This window comes from Rhinopithecus roxellana, chromosome 19 (genome assembly GCF_007565055.1).
Source record: "Rhinopithecus roxellana isolate Shanxi Qingling chromosome 19, ASM756505v1, whole genome shotgun sequence".
Taxonomy (NCBI): domain Eukaryota; kingdom Metazoa; phylum Chordata; class Mammalia; order Primates; family Cercopithecidae; genus Rhinopithecus; species Rhinopithecus roxellana.
This window is the reverse complement of record NC_044567.1, coordinates 45,882,004-45,904,984: the sequence shown is the minus strand read 5'-3', so window position 1 is coordinate 45,904,984 and position 22,981 is coordinate 45,882,004. Positions and strand designations below refer to the sequence as shown.

The 22,981-nt window shown below is 54.7% G+C and overlaps 1 protein-coding gene across 8 annotated transcripts in view; it reads left to right on the top strand.

Annotated features, from left to right (window-relative positions):
* The window catches only part of MINK1 (misshapen like kinase 1), a 68,987-nt gene that overhangs the window by 41,376 nt on the left and 4,630 nt on the right, over nucleotides 1–22,981 (top strand). For 2 of the 8 annotated variants that reach the window (XM_030923363.1, XM_030923362.1), the window contains exons 2-21: nucleotides 7,611–7,676; nucleotides 10,684–10,740; nucleotides 10,832–10,957; nucleotides 13,762–13,872; nucleotides 14,314–14,404; nucleotides 14,885–15,015; nucleotides 15,314–15,368; nucleotides 15,521–15,599; nucleotides 15,852–16,027; nucleotides 16,515–16,584; nucleotides 16,985–17,195; nucleotides 19,225–19,341; nucleotides 19,806–19,892; nucleotides 20,101–20,319; nucleotides 20,535–20,708; nucleotides 21,016–21,276; nucleotides 21,690–21,775; nucleotides 21,943–22,053; nucleotides 22,196–22,308; nucleotides 22,543–22,631. In XM_030923363.1, coding sequence (XP_030779223.1) covers nucleotides 7,611–7,676; nucleotides 10,684–10,740; nucleotides 10,832–10,957; nucleotides 13,762–13,872; nucleotides 14,314–14,404; nucleotides 14,885–15,015; nucleotides 15,314–15,368; nucleotides 15,521–15,599; nucleotides 15,852–16,027; nucleotides 16,515–16,584; nucleotides 16,985–17,195; nucleotides 19,225–19,341; nucleotides 19,806–19,892; nucleotides 20,101–20,319; nucleotides 20,535–20,708; nucleotides 21,016–21,276; nucleotides 21,690–21,775; nucleotides 21,943–22,053; nucleotides 22,196–22,308; nucleotides 22,543–22,631 — 2,430 coding nt within the window. The remainder of the gene's footprint in view (nucleotides 1–7,610; nucleotides 7,677–10,683; nucleotides 10,741–10,831; nucleotides 10,958–13,761; nucleotides 13,873–14,313; nucleotides 14,405–14,884; nucleotides 15,016–15,313; nucleotides 15,369–15,520; nucleotides 15,600–15,851; nucleotides 16,028–16,514; nucleotides 16,585–16,984; nucleotides 17,196–19,224; nucleotides 19,342–19,805; nucleotides 19,893–20,100; nucleotides 20,320–20,534; nucleotides 20,709–21,015; nucleotides 21,277–21,689; nucleotides 21,776–21,942; nucleotides 22,054–22,195; nucleotides 22,309–22,542; nucleotides 22,632–22,981) is intronic. The other 6 variants (XM_030923364.1, XM_030923367.1, XM_030923365.1 and 3 more) reach the window with 6 other exon arrangements.

The following is a 22,981-nucleotide window of genomic DNA, read 5'->3' as shown; positions in this document are numbered from 1 at the left end:
TTTGGGTTTTGATTTGCATTTCTCCTATTATTAGTGATACTGAAGGATTATTTTAATAACAGGTTTATTGAAATATAATTTACATACCATAAAGTTTACCCTTTAAAAATATTTTAGGCCGGGGTGGTGGCTCATGCTTGTAATGCCAGCACTTTGGGAGGCCAAGGCAGGCGGATCACTTGAACTCAGGAGTTCAAGACCAGTTTGGGCAATATAGTGAAACCCCATCTCTACAAAAAATATAAAAATTAGCCAGGTGTGGTGGTGTGCACCTGTAGTCCCAGCTACTTGGGAGTTTGAGGCAGGAGGATTGCTTGAGCTCAGGAGGCAGAGGTTGCAGTGAGCTGAGATCACACTACTACACTCCAACCTCAGCAACAAAGTGAGACCCTGTCTCAAAAAACAAACTAACAAAAATTAAAATATTTTAAAGTGGTTTTTGTTATACTCACAGACTTATGCAACCATCTTCACTATCTAATTTCAGAACCTTTTCATTTTCCCCAAATGAAACCCAGTATGCATTAGCAGTCATTACCCATTTTCCCCTTCCTCCCAGCCCCTGGCAACCACTAATCTACTTTTCATCTCTTTGGATTTACCTATTCTGAACATTACACATAAATGTGGCCTTTTGTGACTAGCTTCTTTCATTAAGCATAATGTTTTCAAGGTTCATCCATGTTGCAACATCTAGCAGTAGTTTATTCCCTTTTTTTTTTTTTTTTTTTTTTTTTTTTTTTTTTTTTTTTGAGACGGAGTCTCGCTCTGTCGCCCAGGCTGGAGTGCAGTGGCCGGATCTCAGCTCACTGCAAGCTCCGCCTCCCGGGTTTACGCCATTCTCCTGCCTCAGCCTCCCAAGTAGCTGGGACTACAGGCACCCGCCAACTCGCCCGGCTAGTTTTTTGTATTTTTTAGTAGAGACGGGGTTTCGCCGTGTTAGCCAGGATGGTCTCGATCTCCTGACCTCGCGATCCACCCGTCTCGGCCTCCCAAAGTGCTGGGATTACAGGCTTGAGCCACCGCGCCCGGCCTTTTTTTTTTTTTTTTTAAGAGGCAAGGTCTCACTCACTCTGTCACCCAGGCTGGGGTGCTGTGGTGCTATCATAGGTCACTACTGCCTTCAGCTCCTGGGCCCGAGGGATCCTTCCACCATGCCTCACTAATTTTTAAAATTTTTTTTATAGAGATGGGGTCTTATTATCTTGCCAAGGTTGGTCTCAAACCTGCCAAGCAGGCTCAAGCCATTTGACCTCAAGTGATCCTCCCACTTCAGCCTCCCAAAGCACTGGGATTATAGGCGTGAGCCACCACACCTGGTCTTCATTTCTTTTTATTGCCAATATCATTCTATTATATAGATATATCACATGTATCTATTCGTCAGTTGATGGATATTTGGGTTGTTTCTACTTTTTGGTTATTAATAATCCTGCTGTGGGCATCCATCTACATATTTTTGTGTGGATATATGTTTTCACTTTTCTTGAGTATCTACCTAGAAGTGAAATGGCTGGGTGATACGATAACTCATTGTTTAACATTTGAGGAACTGTCAAACTGTTTTCCAAAGTGGCTGTACCATTCTACATTCCCAGCAGCAGCGTATGACAGTGTCAGCTTCCCCAAATGCCCTCCTCAACGCCTTTGACTGTCCATCCTTTTCTAGATGGGGTAGGGAGGCAATCTCACTGTTGCTCAGACTGGAGTACAGTGGCATGGTCATAGCTCACTGCAGCCTCGAATTCTGGACTTACAGGATCCTCCTGCCTCAGCCTCCCGGGGAAATACAATTCAAAACCACAATGAGATACCACTTCATACCTACTAGGATGGCTCCAATCAAAAGAATGGACAGGCTGGGTGCGGTGGCTCACTCCTGTAATCCCAGCACTTTGGGAGGCCGAGGTGGGCGGATCACTTGAGGTCAGGAGTTCAAGACTGGCCTGGACAACATGGTGAAATCCTGTCTCTACTAAAATACAAAAAAATTAGCCAAGTGTGGTGGCGGGCACCTGTAATTCCAGCTATTCAGGAGACTGAGGCAAGAGAATCACTTGAACCCAGGAGGTGGAGATTGCAGTGAGCTGAGATCGCACCACTGCACTCTAGCCTGGGCAACAGAATGAGACTAAGTCTAAAAAAAAAAAAAAAAAAAAAAAAAGGATGGACAGAGTCAGGCATGGTGCCTCACCCCTGTAATCCCAGCAGTTTGGGAGTCCAAGGCAGGTGGATCTGTTTAGCTGAGGATCCGAGACCAGCCTGGGCGACATGGTGAAACCCTGTCTCCATAAAAAATACAAAAATTGGGCGCAGTGGCTCACGCCTGTAATCCCAGCACTTCACGAGGCCGAGGCGGGTGGATCACGAGGTCAGGACTTTGAGACCAGTTTGACCAACATGGTGAAACCCCGTCTCTACTAAAAATACAAAAATTAGCCAGGAGTGGTGGTGCGTGTCTGTAATCACAGCTACTCAGAAGGCTGAAGCAGGAGAATCGCTTGCATCCGGGGAGGTGGAGGTTGCAGTGAGCCAAGATCATGCCTCTGCACTCCAGCCTGGGTGACAGAGAGAGAATCTGTCTCAAAATCAAAAGAAAAATCAACTCCTCAAACATCCACCCTTTTTGGCTTCTTCCCTCCATAATCATGAACAATCTTCCCTATTTTGAAAACTCTATTGTCTGACTTTGCTGCCAGCTCTGTCATCTGATTTTCCCCCTTCCTCTCAAGGTTAGACTTCTCCAGAAAGGGTGCTGCCCTCATTTCCTCAGCACACCCGTCTCCTCCAGCCCCCGCTGTCTGCCCTCTGCTCACACAACGGCAGTTCCCAGTGGTTTCCTAGCTGCTGAGGTCAGTGGGATTTTTTTCAGTGCCCTCTGGCTGCTCTGCCACATTGGAGGCCATCACTCTCCCCTTATCCCCCCTGCAGCCTCCATGACCATCTCCTCTTCTGGTGTCTCTTCTGCTGCTCTCATGTGTTGCCTGTGGCCATCCACACTCTCCCTGGACATCTTGTTTGTATCTCCAACTCTCACACTCACAAATGTCTGTAAATTGTATTTACAGATCCTTGTTTCTAACTGCCCAATAGAATGTACCTGTGTATCCTTTAACATCCCCAATTCAACATTCAAACCCAGACTGCTCTCCCACTGTGTCCAGAATGGTGGGTTCTTGGTCTCACTGACTTTAAGAATGAAGCCGTGGACCCTCGCAGTTGAGTGTTACAGTTTTTAAAGATAGTGTGTTTGGAGTTTGTTCCTTTAGATGTTCAGATGTGTCCGGAGTTTCTTCCTTCTGGTGGGTTCGTGGTCTTGCTGGCTTCAGGAGTGAAGCTGCAGACCTTTGCAGTGAGTGTTACAGCTCATAAAGGCAATGCGGACCCAAAGAGTGAGCCGCAGCAAGACTTATTGCGAGGAGCAAAAAAACAAAGCTTCCACAGTGTGGAAGGGGACCTGAGCAGGTTGCCACTGCTGGCTTCGTCAGCCTGCTTTTATTCTCTTATCTGACCCCATCCACATCCTGCTGATTGGTCCATTTTACAGTGAGCTGATTGATCCGTTTTACAGAGAGCTGATTGGTCCATTTTGACAGAGTGCTGATTGGCGCGTTTATAATCACTGAGCTAGACAGAGTGCTGATTGGCACATTTACAATCCTTTAGCTAAACACAAAAGTTTTCCAAGTCCCCACTAGATTAGCTAGACACAGAGCACTGATTGGTGTGTTTACAAACCTTGAGCTAGACACAGGGTGCTGATTGGTGCGTTTATAATCCCTGAGCTAGACACAGAGTGCTGATTGGTGCATACACAAACCTCGAGCTAGACACAGTGTGCTGATTGGTGCATACACAATCCTCCAGCTAGACATAAAAGTTCTCCAAGTCCCCACCCAAGTCAGGAGCCCAGCTGGCTTTGCCTAGTGGTAGCCCAGCCGCAGGTGGAGCTGCCCATCAGTCCCGCGCTGCCACCCACACTCCTCAGCCCTTGGGCAGCCAATGGTACTGGGCACCGCATCGGTGGAGGCCCAGGCTGTGTGGGAGCCCGCGGTGTTGTGGGGGTGGGACTCGGGCATGGCGGGCTGCAGTGCTGGGGGACCTGGCACACCCTCCTCAGCTGCTCGTCCAGGTGCTAAGCCCCTCGCTGCCCAGGGCCGGCGTTGCCGGCCGGCTGCTCCAAGTGCAGGGCCCACCCAGCCCATGCCCACCCGGAACTCGCGCTGGCTCAGGAGCGCTGTGTGCAGCCTCAGTTCCCACCCACGACTCTCCCTCCGCACCTCCCTGCAAGCAGAGGGAGCCTGCTCGGGCGTCAGTCAGCCCAGAGAGGGGCTCCCACAGTGTAGTGGCGAGCTGAAGGGCTCCTCAAGTGCTGCCAGAGTGGACGCCGAAGCCGAGGAGATGCTGAGAGCGAGGTAGGGCTGCTAGCACGTTGTCACCACTCTCCCATAGCAACATCCCCAATTCAACATTCAGACCCAGACTGCTCTCCCACAGCACAGCATGGTCTTTGCTGCTCTTTTTCGTTTTCTTTTCTTTTTTTCGATAAGGAGTCTCACTCTTTCACCCAGGCTAGAGTGCAACAGCGCGATCTCAGCTCACTGCAACCTCCGCCTCCTGAATTCAAGTAATTCTCCTACCTCAGCCTCCCGAGTAGCTGGGTTTACAGGTGCCCACCACCATACCCAGCTGATTTTTGTATTTTTTAGTAGAGATGAGGTTTCACAATGTTGGCCAGGCTGGTCTCGAACTCCTGACCTCAGGTAATCCACCCTCCTCAGCTTCCCAAAGTGCAGGGATTGCAGGCATGAGCCACCACGCCCAACCTTAAAGTGGACTTTTTACACAGTCCAACCCCCTCTTAGCTTGTGGGAGGGGAACAAGGCGTCAAACAGTTAAATACTTGCACAGAGACACATGACTAATGCCAGAGTTGAAAACCCTTCTCCCATGCTCTTTCTGCCACACCAAGCAGCATCTCAGCAACTTTCGTGCTTTCAGCTGCTGTTGTGATACATAATTGTAGACTGCCACATCTTCATATTTGAGTACTTGGCTAATCTATACAATTACAAGGTTTTATATTTCTCATATATCGGTGAGCTCCCTTTTGTGTCTAATTTGGGAGTTATTACATAGTTTGTGCTCAAGAAATATGTAATCGATGAATGAAATGAGATACGATTACGTTACAGGTTTTCTCTGCTTAGAGCTTCGCCCAGTGCAGGGCAAATGGAGGCGCTCACTCAGAAGATACTTAGTGGTTGAATAATAACGGGGCATCGTTAAATATCAGGCTGAGGTGTTGGGACTCTCTAAGTATTGGGGAGCCCCACTACCAGTTCTGGGCAGAAGAGTAAAATCAGGAAAGCGCCATTTTGGAAGAGTTGAATCAGTGGCAGCAGAAGGAAGACATGGGGAGGCAAGAGCTCCAGGAGGGAGGACATGAGGGATTGGTCTGAGGTGGCAGACAAGCCAGGCACATTTTGAAGGGAGAAGGGACAGGGTGGCTATGATACAGGAAAGGGAGGAGGAAGAGGATTAGGCAGAGACTAGACCGTGGTGGGAAAGGGGTGCTGCTATTGAAACATGGAGCATCTGGGTGGGGAGAGGGTAAGAGATCACAACGAGAGTGCCACGTGCGGGACCCCATCTTGCTTCTCTGAATCACCCTTTCCAGTAAGAGTTTTCAGGAAACCAACTTGAAACCCATTAAATGTCGATATCTGAACCCAGGGTGTCTGACCTCAAATATTCCTTCATCCCTCAGTGCCGCCCAAACATAGGGGAAGGAGACAGATTGGGAGTCAAGGTTACAAAATTAAAATGTACTTATAGTAATTTGAGTTGATGGTGACAGATCATTACAGCTCTAACAGGCCCACGGTATTTTCCCTTTTAGATTAGGAGTGTTCAGAAAATTATGACCATAGGTCCTTTTTCCTGTCTCCCTCCATCTCAGAAAGCACTACAGTTTGATTCAAGGACTTTGCAGCAGTCAGTTTAGAGGCCTCAGAATGGATGAGTTCTTCTGTTGGGCAGCTCTGTGGGGAACTCTGTGGTCTTTGAGCTTCTAATCTAGAACTGAAGACGGATGAGATGACTTTTTTCAGGTTATTTCCAGCTCTCAGGGTCAGAAAGACCTCTCGTTAGCCCTCCGCACTGCAGTGACAGCACCTCTCTTTCTTGTGGATCCTACTGTGTTTTACACCTATTAAGTATTTTTTTAGCTGTGCATGCTGGGTTATGCCTATAATATTAATGTTTTGGGAGGCTGAGGTGGGAGGACTGCTTGAGCCCAGGAGACTGAGGCTGCAGTGAGCTATGATTGTACCACTGCATCCAGCCTGGGTGACAGAGTTAGAACCAGTCTCAAAAGAAAAAAAAAAAAGAGCCATCATTCTGCAGGAGGTGCAGGAGTATGGACAGTACTGGCCTATATGTCTCTTCAGCTTGCAGCTCCACCTCCCAACTTCTTTCTCTCAAAAAAAAAAAAAAAAGTTCTGCCAGGAGGGTGTGGGTGGCCTCCGACAGCAGCTGTGTTACTGAGGCCAGGCCTGCCTGCTCTTGGCCCAGGGGCAGAATGAGCCTCTTTAGAGGCTTTGTTCGAGCCCTTCGGGCCCTCTCCTCCTGGTACTGCTTGGCTCAGAAAAGTAGGAACGGAAAGTTCTCCCCTCTCAGAGGCCCTTTCTCACCATCACCTCACTCCCTTCCTCCAGGTCCCTCTGCTCCCAATTGCCCTCAAACCCTGGCCTGGAAGCCCTCAGTGTCAGGGGGACTGGGAAGAGGGAAGGACAAAAGGATGGTGGCCCTCAAATTCCTGCTCCCTGCTAGCTTTCCTCATCCCTGCTTTTAAGAAGTAAGATGATAATAATGGTCATTAACTTTTATTGGGCACACGCTCTGGTGCCAGGAACCATCTGAAGCATTCGATGGGCATTTCTCCACTAAAATGTGAGTACCAACCCCAGAGGCAGGTTCTCGGGCACCCTCATTTTGCAGATGAGGATACAGACGCAGTTTCTCAGTGAATTTGAAATTGGGAACATGTCTTTGAAAAGCTCTCTGGGCTCTGACGTCCACGTTCTCTCGCTTCTTTTTTTTTTTCCCAGAGATGGAGTCTTGCTCTGTCACCCAGGCTGGAGGGCAGTGGCACAGTCTCAGCTCACTGCAACCTCCGCCTCCCGGGTTCACGTCATTCTCCTGCCTTAGCCTCCCGAGTAGCTGGGACTACAGGCACCCGCCACCACGCCCAGCTAATTTTTTGTATTTTTAGTAGAGACGGGGTTTCACCGTGTTAGCCAGGATGGTCTCGATCTCCTGACCTTGTGATGTGCCCGCCTCGGCCTCCCAAAGTGCTGGGATTACAGGCGTGAGCCACTGCGCCCGGCCACTCACTTCTTCTAACTTTTCCCGTAGAACGTTCACTCTGAACCAATCCAGGAAAAGGGCAGCCAGCCACCAGGGTTCCCGCTGCGTGCCCTCCTGATATACTGGTGTTCGCTCTCATATCTTGACTGGATACCACTTTCCTCTTCTCTAGCTCTGTAATCCTTTTCTAAAGTCCTGACGCAGTATTCTTCTGTCTCCCTCCTGTCCCCTGCCCCTAGGACCCTGCTGGGATCTTTGAGCTTGTGGAGGTGGTCGGCAATGGAACCTACGGACAGGTGTACAAGGTGAGACGAATGGTGCGGAAGTGTGACCTCCACATCTGCAGGGCACTCTTGGGAGGAGTGGAAGGAAGTAGGTTCCTGGTCTGCAGGTCTGAGGGGGGCTACAGGAGATGCCAGAGGCCCTGGAAAGGTAGAGAGGGGGAGAGGAAAGAGCACCCAGGAGGAGGCACTGTTGATGCCTCTCTCTGCCTGAGTGCAGAGCCAGTCCCGGACGTGGTGGGAACAGGCCGGCAGCCAGGAAGGGTGGCTTGCAGCAGTGAGAGCAGGCAAAAGGGCATACGGCCTTGTGTGTCAGAACTCTCCTGGGATTCAGAGAGAGCTAAGGCCAGAGGTGTGGGTTTGGCCTCTCCCCGGACCACAAAGAGACCCAGGACTTTGAGGTAGTGGCACCTAATGGGTGGCCTTCTGCGGAGGGGAAGTGGTCTCTGTTCCCACAGCTGGCATGCTGGAGCCAGAGCTGGAACCAGAACTCAGGCTTTCTGCTTTTGAGCTGCCTCTGTGCCTGACAGAAGTGGCATGTTCTCAGCCACCAATGGTAGCTTTTAGGTTGGCCAGCCCAGCCCTCCCGTGTGGCCTGACCACTGCTCACATTCGCATGGGGGGAGCTGCTGCAGTGGGGAGTGAGGTGGCCTGACCACTGCTCACATTCGCATGGGGGGAGCTGCTGCAGTGGGGAGTGAGGTGGCCTGACCACTGCTCACATTTGCATGAGTGGAGCCGCTGCAGCGGGGAGTGAGGTGGCCTGACCACTGCTCACATTCGCATGGGGGGAGCCGCTCCAGCGGGGAGTGAGGTGGCCTGACCACTGCTCACATTCACATGGGGGGAGCCGCTCCAGTGGGGAGTGAGGTGGCCTGACCACTGCTCACATTCACATGGGGGGAGCCGCTGCAGCGGGGAGTGAGGTGGCCTGACCACTGCTCACATTCGCATGGGGGGAGCCGCTCCAGCGGGGAGTGAGGTGGCCTGACCACTGCTCACATTCACATGGGGGGAGCCGCTCCAGTGGGGAGTGAGGTGGCCTGACCACTGCTCACATTTGCATGAGTGGAGCCGCTGCAGCGGGGAGTGAGGTGGCCTGACCACTGCTCACATTCACATGGGGGGAGCCGCTCCAGTGGGGAGTGATGGGTGGCCCTCTGACCACTGCTCCACATTCGCATGGGGGGAGCCCACTCCAGTGGGGAGTGATGGTTGGCAGGACCACTGCTCACATTTGACACTGGGGGGAGACGTTGCAGGTGGGGAGGTGAGTGAGGTGGCCTGACCACTGCTCACATTCGCATGCGGGGAGCCGCTCCAGTGGGGAGTGAGGTGGCCTGACCACTGCTCACATTTGCATGGGTGGAGCCGTTGCGGTGGGGAGTGAGGTGGCCTGACCACTGCTCACATTTGCATGGGTGGAGCCGTTGCGGTGGGGAGTGAGGTGGCCTGACCACTGCTCACATTTGCATGGGGGGAGCCGTTGCGGTGGGGAGTGAGGTGGCCTGACCACTGCTCACAATTGCATGGGTGGAGCCGTTGCGGTGGGGAGTGAGGTGGCCTGACCACTGCTCACATTTGCATGGGTGGAGCCGTTGCGGTGGGGAGTGAGGATGCTCAGGGTGAATGCTGCCTCTTACTGGAGCCCCCTGGGACCCGTGGCTTTTTCATCTCCAGACAGAGTGCTGGATACTGTCACAAGTCTCTTCTGCATCTCTAGCCCCGTGTTTCCTGTGTCGCTGAGACCACCTGCCTTTCTCTTACGCTCCTTCTCTTGCAAACTTTGGGGAAACAGGCACCCCACCCGCAATCTCTTGCCTTGTTGTTGCCATGGGAATAGTGGTGCCATGTGCTTCTGCATCTCTGGGCTTGGGGTCTTGAATGGCTAAGGATAGAAATAACCCATGGGCTGGCAAAGCCCACCCATCCCCACGAGGGGCCACCTTCCTCCACTCTGCTCCTCCCCAGGAAGCCTTTGGGCTTTCCTCTCCAAGCCTTAGATGCTCCCACTAGGAATTTCAGAAGGATGTTGGGGGAGGAGGTCAATGACTGGGACACACTCAAGAAGGGGAAGTTTTTTCCCGCTCGGACTGGTGACGGTGGCGGGAGCATTAGCCAAGCAGTCGGCTAGCCCCTCTGTGTTTCTCTAAGTTCCCTAAAATCTCAGCTCTGTCTCTGCTCTTTCCCTATCGACAAGAATAAAAAGCTGTGTGGGTGAAGTTGATTCTGGGAGAGGCCTCCTGTCCAGAGTTGGTGAGTCAGGAAAGCACCCCAGCATTTTGTCTTGCTTAGGAGAAGAGGGTGAGGCAAAGCCCCTCCCTCCTCAGCCTCCTCCTCCTCCTGCCTCCATCCTCCATCAGGATGAAGAAGTATCTTTCCCGCCCTGCTCTAACTTTCAGACTGTAAAGTCCAAGCCAGAGAGGCTGGAACAGAACATAAGTGTTTCTTACTCATCTGTCTTGAGTTTTTCTGGGAGGAGACCCTTCGCCTTTATTGAGCCCGTAACTTGGAAGTCCACTGTAGGTGGTTTTTCTGTTGACCATGATGGCTCAGGAGTGCTCTGCCTCTGTCCACTCCCATGAGCAGCACGTTCACTGAGGTGTGTAGCCACAAGGAGGGGTACTTTATTTTATTTATTTATTTATTTTTTGAGACAGAGTCTCGCTTTGTCCCCCAGGCTGGAGTGCAGTGGCCTGGTCTTGGCTTGCCTCCCAGGTTTAAGCAATTCTCCTGCCTCAGCCTCCTGAGTAGCTGGGATTACAGGCGCCCGCCACCACACCCAGATAATTTTTGTATTTTTAGTAGAGACGGGGTTTCTCCATGTTGGCCAGGCTGGTCTCGAACTCCTGGTCTCAAGTGATCCACCTGCTTCGGCCTCCCAAAGTGTTGGGTTTACAGGCATGAGCCACAGTGCCCAGCCAAGGGCCATTTTGTAAGACAGAAAACAGTCAACAGCTGTGTCTCCCAGAGTCAAGCCCTCAGAACGTTCCGCTCTCTGAGCATAGACTCAGATCCCTCTGTCCTGCAGGGTCGGCATGTCAAGACTGGGCAGCTGGCTGCCATCAAGGTCATGGATGTCACCGAGGTAGGGAGTGGAGCTGGGCAGTGGGAGGGTTGGACCACCGAGAAGGGAGTGTGGGGGGAGTCTCAGGGCTCAGCTCCTCCCATTTGCCTAGGACGAGGAGGAAGAGATCAAACAGGAGATCAACATGCTGAAAAAATACTCTCACCACCGCAATATTGCCACCTACTATGGAGCCTTCATCAAGAAGAGCCCCCCAGGAAACGATGACCAGCTCTGGGTGAGAAACGCCCCCCTGCCTGCCCTCCCCGCACCCCCTGTCTCTGGGCCGTTCACTAGGACTCGGTATCAGTGCCCAGCATCTCTCCTCGCCAGCTACCCTCCCTCCGGTCTACCCAGCCTCCCCTGTCCCTGGGCCCAGAGGAGCCTCCTGCCTCATGGATGGCCCCGCACTCCAGCCCCCATGAATTGCAGCCTCTCATTCTTTGAGTGTTTTGTGGGGAGGGGTCCTGGCGTTTGCCCCAACCCTTCCTCTAACCAGTATCTCACACTCTGTGATCGGCTCTTAATAAGCAAATATAATCCTGGCAAAGGCTAGAGAGACCATGGGGAGGCCGTCCATCAGTTTTCCTGCCTTTGAGCACAGCTCCTGGGAAAGCAACAGAACCAAAATATTTGTGGGAGATAACAGAGCCCAGATTCCTCCCAGCACCCCACACACTACAGTGCACCCAGCCCTTCTGGGTCACCATTCAAACCAGAGCCTGCTGCGGAGCTTGGGGCCTCCCCCAAATTCCTCCTGCCTGGCCCAGAACATTCCTAAGAGTCATTCCCCTCCCTAGCCTGGGCACTGGTGCTGACATGTTCCCCCAGCCTCACCCTTTGTGGTACTGAGCCCAGTCCCTGAGGATGGAGCAGCAGGGAGTATGGCAATGGCTGTCGGGAATTTTGGCGCTGATGCCAGGTCTCCCCTCCCAGCAGCCATTCAGATGACAAGCACTTACTAAGCACTTCTGTATACTCTGTATAGACGAGCATGAGCCATGGTCCTGGCCTCCAAGGCCCTTTGGCTTTTTGGGAACACACACACTCATGCACACAAAGAAAGGGAGAAAGGTGACAGGGAGGTGTACCTGCCAGGTGTGTGTGGTGATCGTGTCTGGCTAGAGGCATTAGTGGCGGGGCGCCCCCTTCTGGACCTGTTGGGCACAGGTCCTCCCCTCCTCTCACTGTGCTCTGCTCTCCCAAGGAGTAGGCACATGCAAATTACTTTTATTGCATATGCAAATTACTTGTATTGCATATGCAAATGTGCGTCCATCCAACCTTTTCCTGCATTGGATCTGGCTTTTAGTGAAAACTTGGACAAGCATGCTGATTCCCAGGAAGCCTGGTTGGACCCATCTTCTCTGCCTCCGGGGCTCAGCTGCTCTCCCTGGGAGGTGCAGACCCAGAGCCCTCCTCATCTCCTGGCCTTGTTACTCTTTTTTCTGGAGGAGTTTCTCCCACGGTCTTCCCAGGTTCCCTGCTGCAGCTGTCTAGATAGACCCTACGTACTCTTTCTGTCTCTAGCAGACCTGGAGAATCACTGATTCTTAGTCCCTTTTCTGCTTCTAAGTCAGGGACTGGCAAACTTTTTCTGTGAAGGGCCAGACAGTAAATATTTTAGGCTTTGCAGGTCATATTTGCTGTCCCAGCTGCTCAATTCTGTTGTTGTACCACGAAAGCAGCAATAGACAGTACATAAACGAATGAGCGTGGCTATACCCCAACACCTTCACTGAGGTCACTCACATTTGAATGTTTTTTCACTTTCACATGTCATAAAATATGATTCTTTTTTTTGTATTTTCCCGCAACCATTTAACAATGTAAAAACTAGGCCAGGCGTGGTGGCTCAAGCCTGTAATCCCAGCACTTTGGGAGGCTGAGGTGGGTGGATCATGCGAGGTCAGGAGTTCAAGACCAGCCTGGTCAACACAGTGAAACCATCTCTACTAAAAATACAAAAATTAACCGGGGTGTGGTGGCAGGCGCCTGTGGTCCCAGCTACTTGGGAGGCTGAGGCAGGAGAATCACTTGAACCTGGGAGGCGGAGGCTGCAGTGAGCCGACATTGCGCCACTGCACTCCACTCTGGGCGACAGAGTAAGACTCTGTCTCAAAAAAAAAAAAGGTAAAAACCATTCTTGACTTGCTGACCATACAGAAGCAGGCCTTGGTCCAGCCCCTGATCCAAAGCAGTAGTTCTTTTTTTTTTTTTTTTGAGACACAGTCTCGCTCTGTCGCCCAGGCTGGAGTGCAGTGGCGCAGTCTCGGCTCACTGCAACCTCTGCCTCCCAGGTTTAAGCGATTCTCCTGCCTCAGCCTCCCGAGTAGCTGGGATTACAGGCACCCACCACCATGCGTGGCTAATTTTTTGTATTTTTAGTAGAGATGGGGTTTCACCGTGTTAGCCAGGCTGGTCTTGAACTCCTGATCTCATGATCCACCTGCCTCAGCCTCCCAAAGTGCTGGGACAGGCGTGAGCCACCACACCCGGCTGTAAAGCAGTAGTTCTTAACCACTTTAGGGTTTGGAATCCCATTGAGAATCTGATGAAACTACTAGACCCTTCCTCAAGGAAAACGCATATACCTACATCATTTTGTCTAAAGTTTCAGGGATTCATTGGACTCCTACTCTGATCCCAGCCCCACCTGCCAGTTCTGTATTCTCTCTCTCTCTCTCTCTCTCTCTCTCTCTCTCTCTCTCTCTCTTTTTCTTTTTTTGAGACGGAGTCTTGCTCACCATGTTGGCCAGGCTGGTCTTGAACTCCTGACCTCAGGTGATCTGCCTGCCTCAGCCTCCCAAAGTGCTGGGATGACAGGCGTGAGCCACCACCCCCAGCCTTTTTCCCTCTCTCTCGACTTCAGGAAGTCCTGTGGCCTTTGTGAGGCTTCTGTGGCCCTTGCTTTCCAGCTCATACCAGTTCTAGCCCCAAGGTCTCTGGTCCTTCTCCAGGAGTCTAGCAGGGGATTGGGGCGGGGGTTGGGGGGCTTGTCTGACTGATACTTTTCCTTTCCGGACCTTCCTGGGATCCTAGCTGGTGATGGAGTTCTGTGGTGCTGGTTCAGTGACTGACCTGGTAAAGAACACGAAAGGAAACGCCCTGAAGGAGGACTGTATCGCCTACATCTGCAGGGAGATCCTCAGGGTGAGCTCCAGGCCCCTCCCCTTGTCCTCTCCTCCTCTGCTACCCTGGCTGGAGCTTCTCCATGAGCAAAGATCCTCCCTGCACTGGGAAGAGACATAACTGCCCCCTTTCGGGAGCAGCAGGCCTGATGCGGGTGGGATGTGGAAGCAGGGTCCCAGCCTTGGGAAGTCTCAGGCTGCTGAAGGAGACAGGCTCCTCTGTTTCCAAGCTCTGCCACTTCTCCACCTGTAACTCTGCAACTTTGGGAATTCACCTGGAGCCACCACTCTGAGGAAGCTCTCCAGGACAGCTCAGCTTGCTTGGGCTCCTGGTGGAGAGGGTCTGCTCCTTCATCCCAGCCCTGTCCAGACTGATTGCTCCTTGTCCCCTCAACTCACTCCCCACTTACTCTTTCCCACCCCATCCAACACCATGGCTAATTTCCCTGCTCTCCCGTCCCAGGGTCTGGCCCATCTCCATGCCCACAAGGTCATCCATCGAGACATCAAAGGGCAGAATGTGCTGCTGACAGAGAATGCTGAGGTCAAGCTAGGTGCGCCGGCTCCTTCTGAGGCTGACGGGGCCCTTTCACCCCCAGAACAAAGAATGAGGCACCCCTTTTTCCCTCCGGTGGCTCAGGCCCAACTTCCTCCCTGTTGGGGAGGCTCACTCCCTCCCCGTTCCCCTCTCCCCCTGGAATGCCCTGCCTCCTGCTGAAAATCCCTCAGGAAGCTCTACACCTGTCACCTGTTATGGGCCAGGTGCTCTGCAGGTTGCTCTGGAGAGCTGGGATCTGATGACCCTCCTGCCTGGGATGCTGTCCGTGATCCTTTCACCGGGGTTTTTCTCTAAGATGCAGGAAGGTGGAATCGGGTGCTTCAGGATGTTGGTGGGGTAAAGGAGGGTGCTGGGGTGTCTGGGTAGGGCCAGGACCTCAGCTGCCTCAGGCAGGTCCTGTGTGTGCATGCAGGGATGTGAGGCAAGGGAGCAGGGGTGACTCTCCACGCTGACCCCTCCCTCTGTGTCTTCACAGTGGATTTTGGGGTGAGTGCTCAGCTGGACCGCACCGTGGGCAGACGGAACACTTTCATTGGGACTCCCTACTGGATGGCTCCAGAGGTCATCGCCTGTGATGAGAACCCTGATGCCACATATGATTACAGGGTATGGAGTGGAAAGTTGGGAGCACGGGGGCTGCCAAGGGCAGGAAGCAGTATGGGGACCATGGGACCTGAGCAGGCTGGGGAACAAAGGAAGGTTGGATGATGTTAGCAGTGAGGGGCTGGGGAACATCTTATGGCAAGGCAAGTGTAGGTGGGAAGATGGGAGGGGTTGGAGAGCACTGCTGCAGGAAGGAGTGTGGCCCAGGAAGGCTCCTGAAGAGACCAGGATGGTGGGTGAAGAGAGGTTGCAAGGCAGAGTTGTCGGGAATATTCACTTGTTCCTTCTCTCCCGTCTGTAGAGTGACATTTGGTCTCTAGGAATCACAGCCATCGAGATGGCGGAGGGAGCCCCCCGTAAGTTCTGAGTCTGCCAGGGGTGGGAGCGGAGGGAAAGCAAGGGTCCAGAGAGGGCTGCAGGGAGGAGCTGGGTCCTGGGACCCTGCTGAGGAAGGGTCCTGTAGCTCCAGTGCAGTGAAAGGGACTGAGGGCGTCTCTTCTGTGTCCAGCTCTGTGTGACATGCACCCCATGCGAGCCCTCTTCCTCATTCCTCGGAACCCTCCGCCCAGACTCAAGTCCAAGAAGTGGTAGGTCTCTGAGAGTGTGGGCTCTGGGAAGGAAGGTCCCTGGACAAGGCCGTCCCCACCTTCATGCTGTCTGTGCTCAGGCTTGGATCTCACCAGAGAAGAGATTTTGGGGGGCAGAGGGTGGTGACTGGTGTTGGGATATGAAGACAGGAGGGATGTCAAGGTGGCTTGTGGATGAGTGATCCACCCTCTTCCTCCTGCACCCATCCCTTCTGAGGGGACCCTCCTAGTGTGAGCCACCACTGTTTCCAGGTCTAAGAAGTTCATTGACTTCATTGACACATGTCTCATCAAGACTTACCTGAGCCGCCCACCCACGGAGCAGCTGCTGAAGTTTCCCTTCATCCGGGACCAGCCCACGGAGCGGCAGGTCCGCATCCAGCTTAAGGACCACATTGACCGATCCCGGAAGAAGCGGGGTGAGAAAGGTCAGTCGGCAGGCTGGAGGGGGCAGGTACTAGGGGACACTCCAGCCTGGCTCCTCTCTGCCAGCCCTGCTCGCTCCTGGCTCCCCTTCCTGCTCCCCTCCTTGGCCCCAGCTCTCCCTGTCCAAGGAGATCCTTCTCAAACTTGCAACCCCCAAGGGGTTTTCCCTCCTTTCCCTCCCAATCTGAGTCAGCCCTCCAGAGGAGGACTGGCCTTTCACATCCTTATGAAAACTCCATGCTAAGCACATACGTGTGCGAGCCCAGGCACGGGCTCTGCCACACCTCAGCTGCCCAGGGACCCAGTCCTGGTCCCTGTCCGGGCCCACACCTGAGACCCACTGTCCTCCCATTGCTCCCAGGAAGTGGGTGGGGCCCCTCATGCTTGCCCACCCAGACAGACCTTCTGGTTATCCCCACCCGAGGTTTCCCTAGCCCACGGCGGGGTCTGGGGCACTGGGTGAGTTAAAAGCAGTGGTCTCCCCTGCAGAGGAGACAGAATATGAGTACAGCGGCAGCGAAGAGGAAGACGACAGCCATGGAGAGGAAGGAGAGCCAAGGTAGGCCTGGCAGGCGGAGCGGGGGTTGGGCAGGTCATCACTGAGTGGGGGGACTACAGTGGTGCTTGGCTTTGGGGACTCTCGGCCTGGGGGTGGTGGGCACAGAAAGGTAGAGACTCCTAGAAACCAAATTCCCGAGTGCTAAGAAGTGGAACAAATGAGTAAGCAAGAGCTGGGGAGAGAGCAATTCAGGGTGAAGCTGGGGTGCAGCAGTAATAGGAAAGGAGGACAGGGCTGAAGACCGGGCAGAAGGGGACAGTGAGTCTCCTGGCCACCTGGAAGTGGCCAGAGGCAGAGGCTTTGATCCAGTTAAAGCACCCACTCAGGCGGGCCCATGGGGTTGAGAGTGGGAACCAACAGGGTTCTGACCCCAACGCTTCTTTGTGCCACCCCTGCCCAGCTCCATCATGAACGTGCCTGGAGAGTCGACTCTACGCCGGGAATTTCTCCGCCTCCAGCAGGAAAATAAGAGCAACTCAGAGGCTTTAAAACAGCAGCAGCAGCTGCAGCAGCAGCAGCAGCGAGACCCCGAGGCACACATCAAACACCTGCTGCACCAGCGGCAGAGGCGCATAGAGGAGCAGAAGGAGGAGCGGCGCCGCGTGGAGGAGGTGGGCTGTCTCCCAAGGGCCCAGGCCTGGCGCGGCCTCCTGCTGACCTGCCCCAGGGTCCATTAGGGCCTCAGGGAGAACAGGTTTTAAAATGCCTTAAATGGGGCTGGGCGCGGTGGCTCACGCCTGTAATCCCAGCACTTTGGGAGGCCAAGGTGGGCGGATCATGAGGTCAGGAGATGGAGACCATCCTGGCTAACACGGTGAAACCCCGTCTCTACTAAAAATACAAAAAATTAGCCGGGCGAGGTGGCAGGCGCCTGTAGTCCCAGCTACTGGGGAGCCTGAGGCAGGAGAATGGCGTGAACCCGGGAGGCGGAGCTTGCAGTGAGCCAAGATCGTGCCACTGCATTCCAGCCTGGGAGATAGAGCGAGACTCCGCCTCAGAATAAAAATAAAATAAAATGCCTTAAATCAATGGCATTTCTGTTGAAACAGTTACATGATTTCAAATTTCATGATTAGCTGCACTTAACAAAAAATGTGTCTAAATAATAGGCAATAGACCAGACGCGGTGGCTCACGTCTGTTATCCCATCACTTTTGGAGGCTGAGGTGGGTGGATCACCTGAGGTCAGGAGTTTCTGAGACCAGTCTGGCCAACATGGTGAAACCCCATCTCTACTAGTAATACAAAAATCAGCCGGGTGTGGTGGCGTGTGCCTCTAATCCCAGCTACTTGGGAGGCTGAGACAGGAGATTCACTTGAACCCGGGAGGTGGAGGTGAGCAGAGATCAAACTACTGCACTCCAGCCTGGGTGACAGAGTGAGACTCCGTCTCCAATACTACTACTACTAATAATAATCCGCAGCATCCACACTGTCCACCTGCTACCCCCAAAGCAAGCCCTCTCATTGTTAAACAAAAAATAATTCGCAAGAAAACCTGCTACAGAAGAGCCTTGTGCAGTTTTGAAAATATACGCCGGGCGCAATGGCTCACGCCTATAATCCCAGCACTTTGGGAGGCCGAGGCAGATGGATCATGAGATCAGGAGTTCAAGACCAGCCTGTCTAATATGGTGAAACCCCATCTCTACTAAAAATACAAAAAATTAGCCGGGTGTGGGTGGCGCAGACACCTGTAGTCCCAGCTACTCGGGAGGCTGAGGCAGGAGAATCACTTGAACCCTGGAGGTGGAGGTTGTAGTGAGCCGAGATCGCACCACTGCTCTCCAGCCTGGGCAACAGAGCAAGACGCCGTCTCAAAAAATAATAAATAAATAAATAAATAAATAAATAAATAAATAAATAAATAAAATATAGCGTTCAGATAGCATAGTAACAAAGTCCTATCTAACACGTTACTGGGGAAGGCGTGCCAGCAACTTCATTGCAGGAATAGGCACAAGTTCCCTCAAGTGTGAGGGCCCCTTAGGGCTTGTGCTTTTGGTGGTGGTGGTGGTGGTGGTGGTGGTGGTGGTGGTGGTGGTGGTGGTGGTGGTGGTGGTGGTGGTGGTGGTGGTGGTGGTGGTGGTGGTGGTGGTGGTGGTGGTGGTGGTGGTGGTGGTGGTGGTGGTGGTGGCGGCGGCGGCAGACTTTGTGATCGGAAATACCGTGAAAGTCAAGTACCACCTGGGCATCGGGACTTGCCAAGGAATGGGCCAGGTCCCTCGTTTCTGTGCTTTCTGTGCACGGGCACCTGGCGCCCTCTTGTGGCCAAAGTCTCTCGCCACGACCCGCTCTGTATGGACTTCAGGCAAAGGTGGGTTTTAGGCTAGGAGTGCTGGGGAGGCTTGTTTTGAGTTCGGGTTTTGTTTGTTGTTTGGTGGGGTGTGGGTAGTGGAAGGTGTTGTCTAGCTAAGCACACCCCACAGGCAGCGGTCAGTCTCACAGCCTCTCCCATCACAGCTACTGGCTGTTTCCCCGAGCCCAGCCCTGCGGGCCCTTGGGTGGGGATGGGTATAGTTACAGAAACAAACGGAAGCCTCCGCGGTGAGCAAGGAGAGCTCCCCTCCCTGTCCATGGAGGGACAGTGCTGCCGCGGTGTCCGGTATGGTCCTTAAGACCACCTGGCTCTCCCCATAGCAACAGCGGCGGGAGCGGGAGCAGCGGAAGCTGCAGGAGAAGGAGCAGCAGCGGCGGCTGGAGGACATGCAGGCTCTGCGGCGGGAGGAGGAGCGGCGGCAGGCGGAACGCGAGCAGGTAGAGCGCCGCACCCACATCCCTGCCCTCCCGCCCTCCCGCTCCTGCTGCCTGCCGCCCCTGCTCCCCGTGCCCTTCCCCCTTCTCTCCCCCCCACCCAGATTCCTCCTATCTTTTCTAGCTTCACTCTTTCTCTCTGTTTTCTCCCACCCTTCAACCCCAACCCTGGCCCCCTCCCTCCTCCTTCCCTGCCTCATTCCCATCTCTTTACCCCCTCCCTGACTCTCCCTGGCCCCTTCCTCATCCCCCCTCATTCCCTGTGCCCTCTTCTTCCCCATCTGTGCTGCATGGCCCCCCTGGGGCTCATGCCATCCCCTCCCCTACCTCTCTCTTACTCTTCCCCTGCACCCTCTCATCCTCCTCCTGCGGGTCCCTTCCTCCTTCTCCAACTCGCTGCTGCTGCCCTCCTCTGCCTCTTCCTCCTTCCCTGCCCTCTGCCCCCCACCCTACACCCCGCCCCCCAGGAATATATTCGTCACAGGCTAGAGGAGGAGCAGCGACAGCTCGAGATCCTTCAGCAACAGCTGCTCCAGGAACAGGCCCTGCTGCTGGTAACGGGCCCCTCAGCGTCCTCCGGGAAGATGCTTTTCAGAGCCTCTTTGCTGGAACGGGATGGGAACACTTCAAGGGAAGGGATTCACCCAAGACATCAAGGGAATACATCTCCTCTCTAGGCAGTTGGAGAAAAGAGAGCGCATGCCTGCTCTAACTCCCAGGGCCACACTCTGCTGAGCCCTCTCTCCCTACCCTTGGGCCCAGGAATACAAGCGGAAGCAGCTGGAGGAGCAGCGGCAGTCAGAGCGTCTCCAGAGGCAGCTGCAGCAGGAGCATGCCTACCTCAAGTCCCTGCAGCAGCAGCAACAGCAGCAGCAGCTTCAGAAACAGCAGCAGCAGCAGCTCCTGCCCGGGGACAGGAAGCCCCTATACCATTATGGTCGGGGCATGAATCCCGCTGACAAACCAGCCTGGGCCCGAGAGGTACTCACTGTCTCCTTTGCCTCCTGAGACTGCAGTCCCACTGCCTGAGGCCTGGAGAGCCACAAGAAGTGGCTGTTCACAGTAGCAGGCACCGAGCAGGGGAAAGGAACACACAGCACACAGCACAGGACAGGAGTGGTCAGGGCAGGTGGGACCCTCAGTTTTGAGAACAGGGAGGCAAGAGCTGGCCTGCTTGACATCCCTTCACATCACAGGTAGAAGAGAGAACAAGGATGAACAAGCAGCAGAACTCTCCCTTGGCCAAGAGCAAGCCAAGCAGCACGGGGCCTGAGCCCTCCGTCGCCCAGGCCTCCCCCGGACCTGCAGGACCCCTTTCCCAGACTCCTCCTATGCAGAGGCCGGTGGAGCCCCAGGAGGGACCGCACAAGGTGAGTCTCTCCCCACTCCTGTCTTAATGCAGACACGGAGCTTTGCTCAGAGCGAAGGTGCACACACACACACACACCTGCTCAGCCCTGAGCCAGGATTACAGAGCACAGGCTATGTGGACAGAGACACTCACCTGCTTCTTGCTGCCTGTGTCTGTCCTGACCTGGCTGTCCTCAGGCTCAAGGAACCCCTTGTCCTTCCATGGAGGAAGGGGCAACTAGAGTCCCTTCCCACCTCAGACCCCGATTTGCAGGTGGGGACCTGCCATGGAGCAGGCAGCCCACCCTCCCTGGTCTCTCCCTGCAGAGCCTGGTGGCACACCGGGTCCCACTGAAGCCATATGCAGCACCTGTACCCCGATCCCAGTCCCTGCAGGACCAGCCCACCCGAAACCTGGCTGCCTTCCCAGCCTCCCATGACCCCGACCCTGCCATCCCTGCACCCACTGCCACGCCCAGTGCCCGAGGAGCTGTCATCCGCCAGAATTCAGACCCCACCTCTGAAGGACCTGGCCCCAGCCCGAATCCCCCAGCCTGGGTCCGCCCAGATAACGAGGCCCCACCCAAGGTAAGGACAGCCTGCGGGCCCAGGGAAAAGCAAGGAACTAGTCATAAGGAGAAGGAGGGCAGTGAAGGGGCCGCATGGGGAAGAGTGCAGGGCGGAAAGCCAGAGAAAGCTGGGGCGCTGTCCAGCAGGGCTCAGCCGTCCAGCTGAGGAGGCAATGTGGAGGTGTGGCATTGATCCCCCTGGGGAGCGTGGGAACGGAGAAACGCCCAGGGTGTTTTGGGGGCGCTAAGGGGCAGACTTTGCCAGTTAGAACCGCAGCTCCAGCCATCTCCCAGCTTCATAACCTTGGACGTATTCACTAACTTCCCTGAACCTCAGTTTTCTCATCCATCAAAGTGAGGAGCTCACCTCTCAGAGGTGAGGCTTAAACATCTCTGAAGTGCCTGTCGCAGTGCATGGACTTCTCTCCACAGGTGCCTCAGAGGACCTCATCTATCGCCACTGCCCTTAACACCAGTGGGGCCGGAGGATCCCGACCAGCCCAGGCAGTCCGTGCCAGGTAATGCCTGGGTAGGGCAATGCCTGGGTGAGGTCTGAGGGCAGCCTAGGGAGTAGGGGGGCACGGGGACTTTACCAGCCTACCCACCTAGGGGTGGGCAAGCCCCAGCCCCATCACCTCAGCGCCCCCCCCCCCGCCCCCTCGGCACCCCTGTGCTCCCTTCACAGACCTCGCAGCAACTCCGCCTGGCAAATCTATCTGCAAAGGCGGGCAGAGCGGGGCACCCCAAAGCCTCCAGGGCCCCCTGCTCAGCCCCCTGGCCCGCCCAACGCCTCTAGGTAATGGAGTCGTCCCCCGACTCACTCCCACCTCTCACTTCCGCCACCTGCTTCCCTGGTGATGGCTCCCTCTGCAGTGCAGCTCAGCACCCCAGAGAGGGGAGCACCCTGCCTCCCTGACCCTGACTCTGCCCCCCAACAGTAACCCCGACCTCAGGAGGAGCGACCCTGGCTGGGAACGCTCGGACAGTGTCCTCCCAGCCTCTCACGGGCACCTCCCCCAGGCTGGCTCACTGGAGCGGAACCGCGTGGGAGGTACGTGAGCCAGGGCTGGGCAGCCTGCTCTGGGCCTGGAGTCTTATCAGGATGGACCCTGCCTTTGGTGGCTTTGGACTGGGACACCCACAGGGACAGGGAGGACCTGCGTGGGTATGGAACTTGGGGCTGAGTTCTGGGGCTCAGGGGCAAGGGGTCAGCCCAGGTGTGGGCTTGAGGCCATCCCTTGTCCAGGCATCAGTGACCTTTCTTCTTCCACCCGGCCGTGTCCAGCCTCCTCCAAACTGGACAGCTCCCCAGTGCTGTCTCCTGGGAATAAAGCCAAGCCCGATGACCACCGCTCACGGCCAGGCCGGCCCGCAGTGAGTCGCCTGGTGGCCGCCACCGCCTGCCTCATCTTGGTTTGGGGCTTAGCCCCAGGGAGCTGGGTGTCAGGGGTGGGGTCTCCGCGGATCTACTGGGAAGGGCTGTGGGGATGGAGGGACTGGTGCTTCTCATGCTACTAACCTTTTCTAACCTCTCTCCTAACCTCTCTCCTGGCTCTTTCTTCCCCTGCGGCCCCTCCCAGAGCTATAAGCGAGCAATTGGTGAGGTTAGTGAGATGGGCCTGCTTGTGGGGGCCCCTCCTGTCACCCTGCTGGGGTGTCCCAGCACCCTTTGTCTGCCTCCACCCAGGCCCACCTTCTCCCTGCCCCTCACGTGGCTCCTCCCT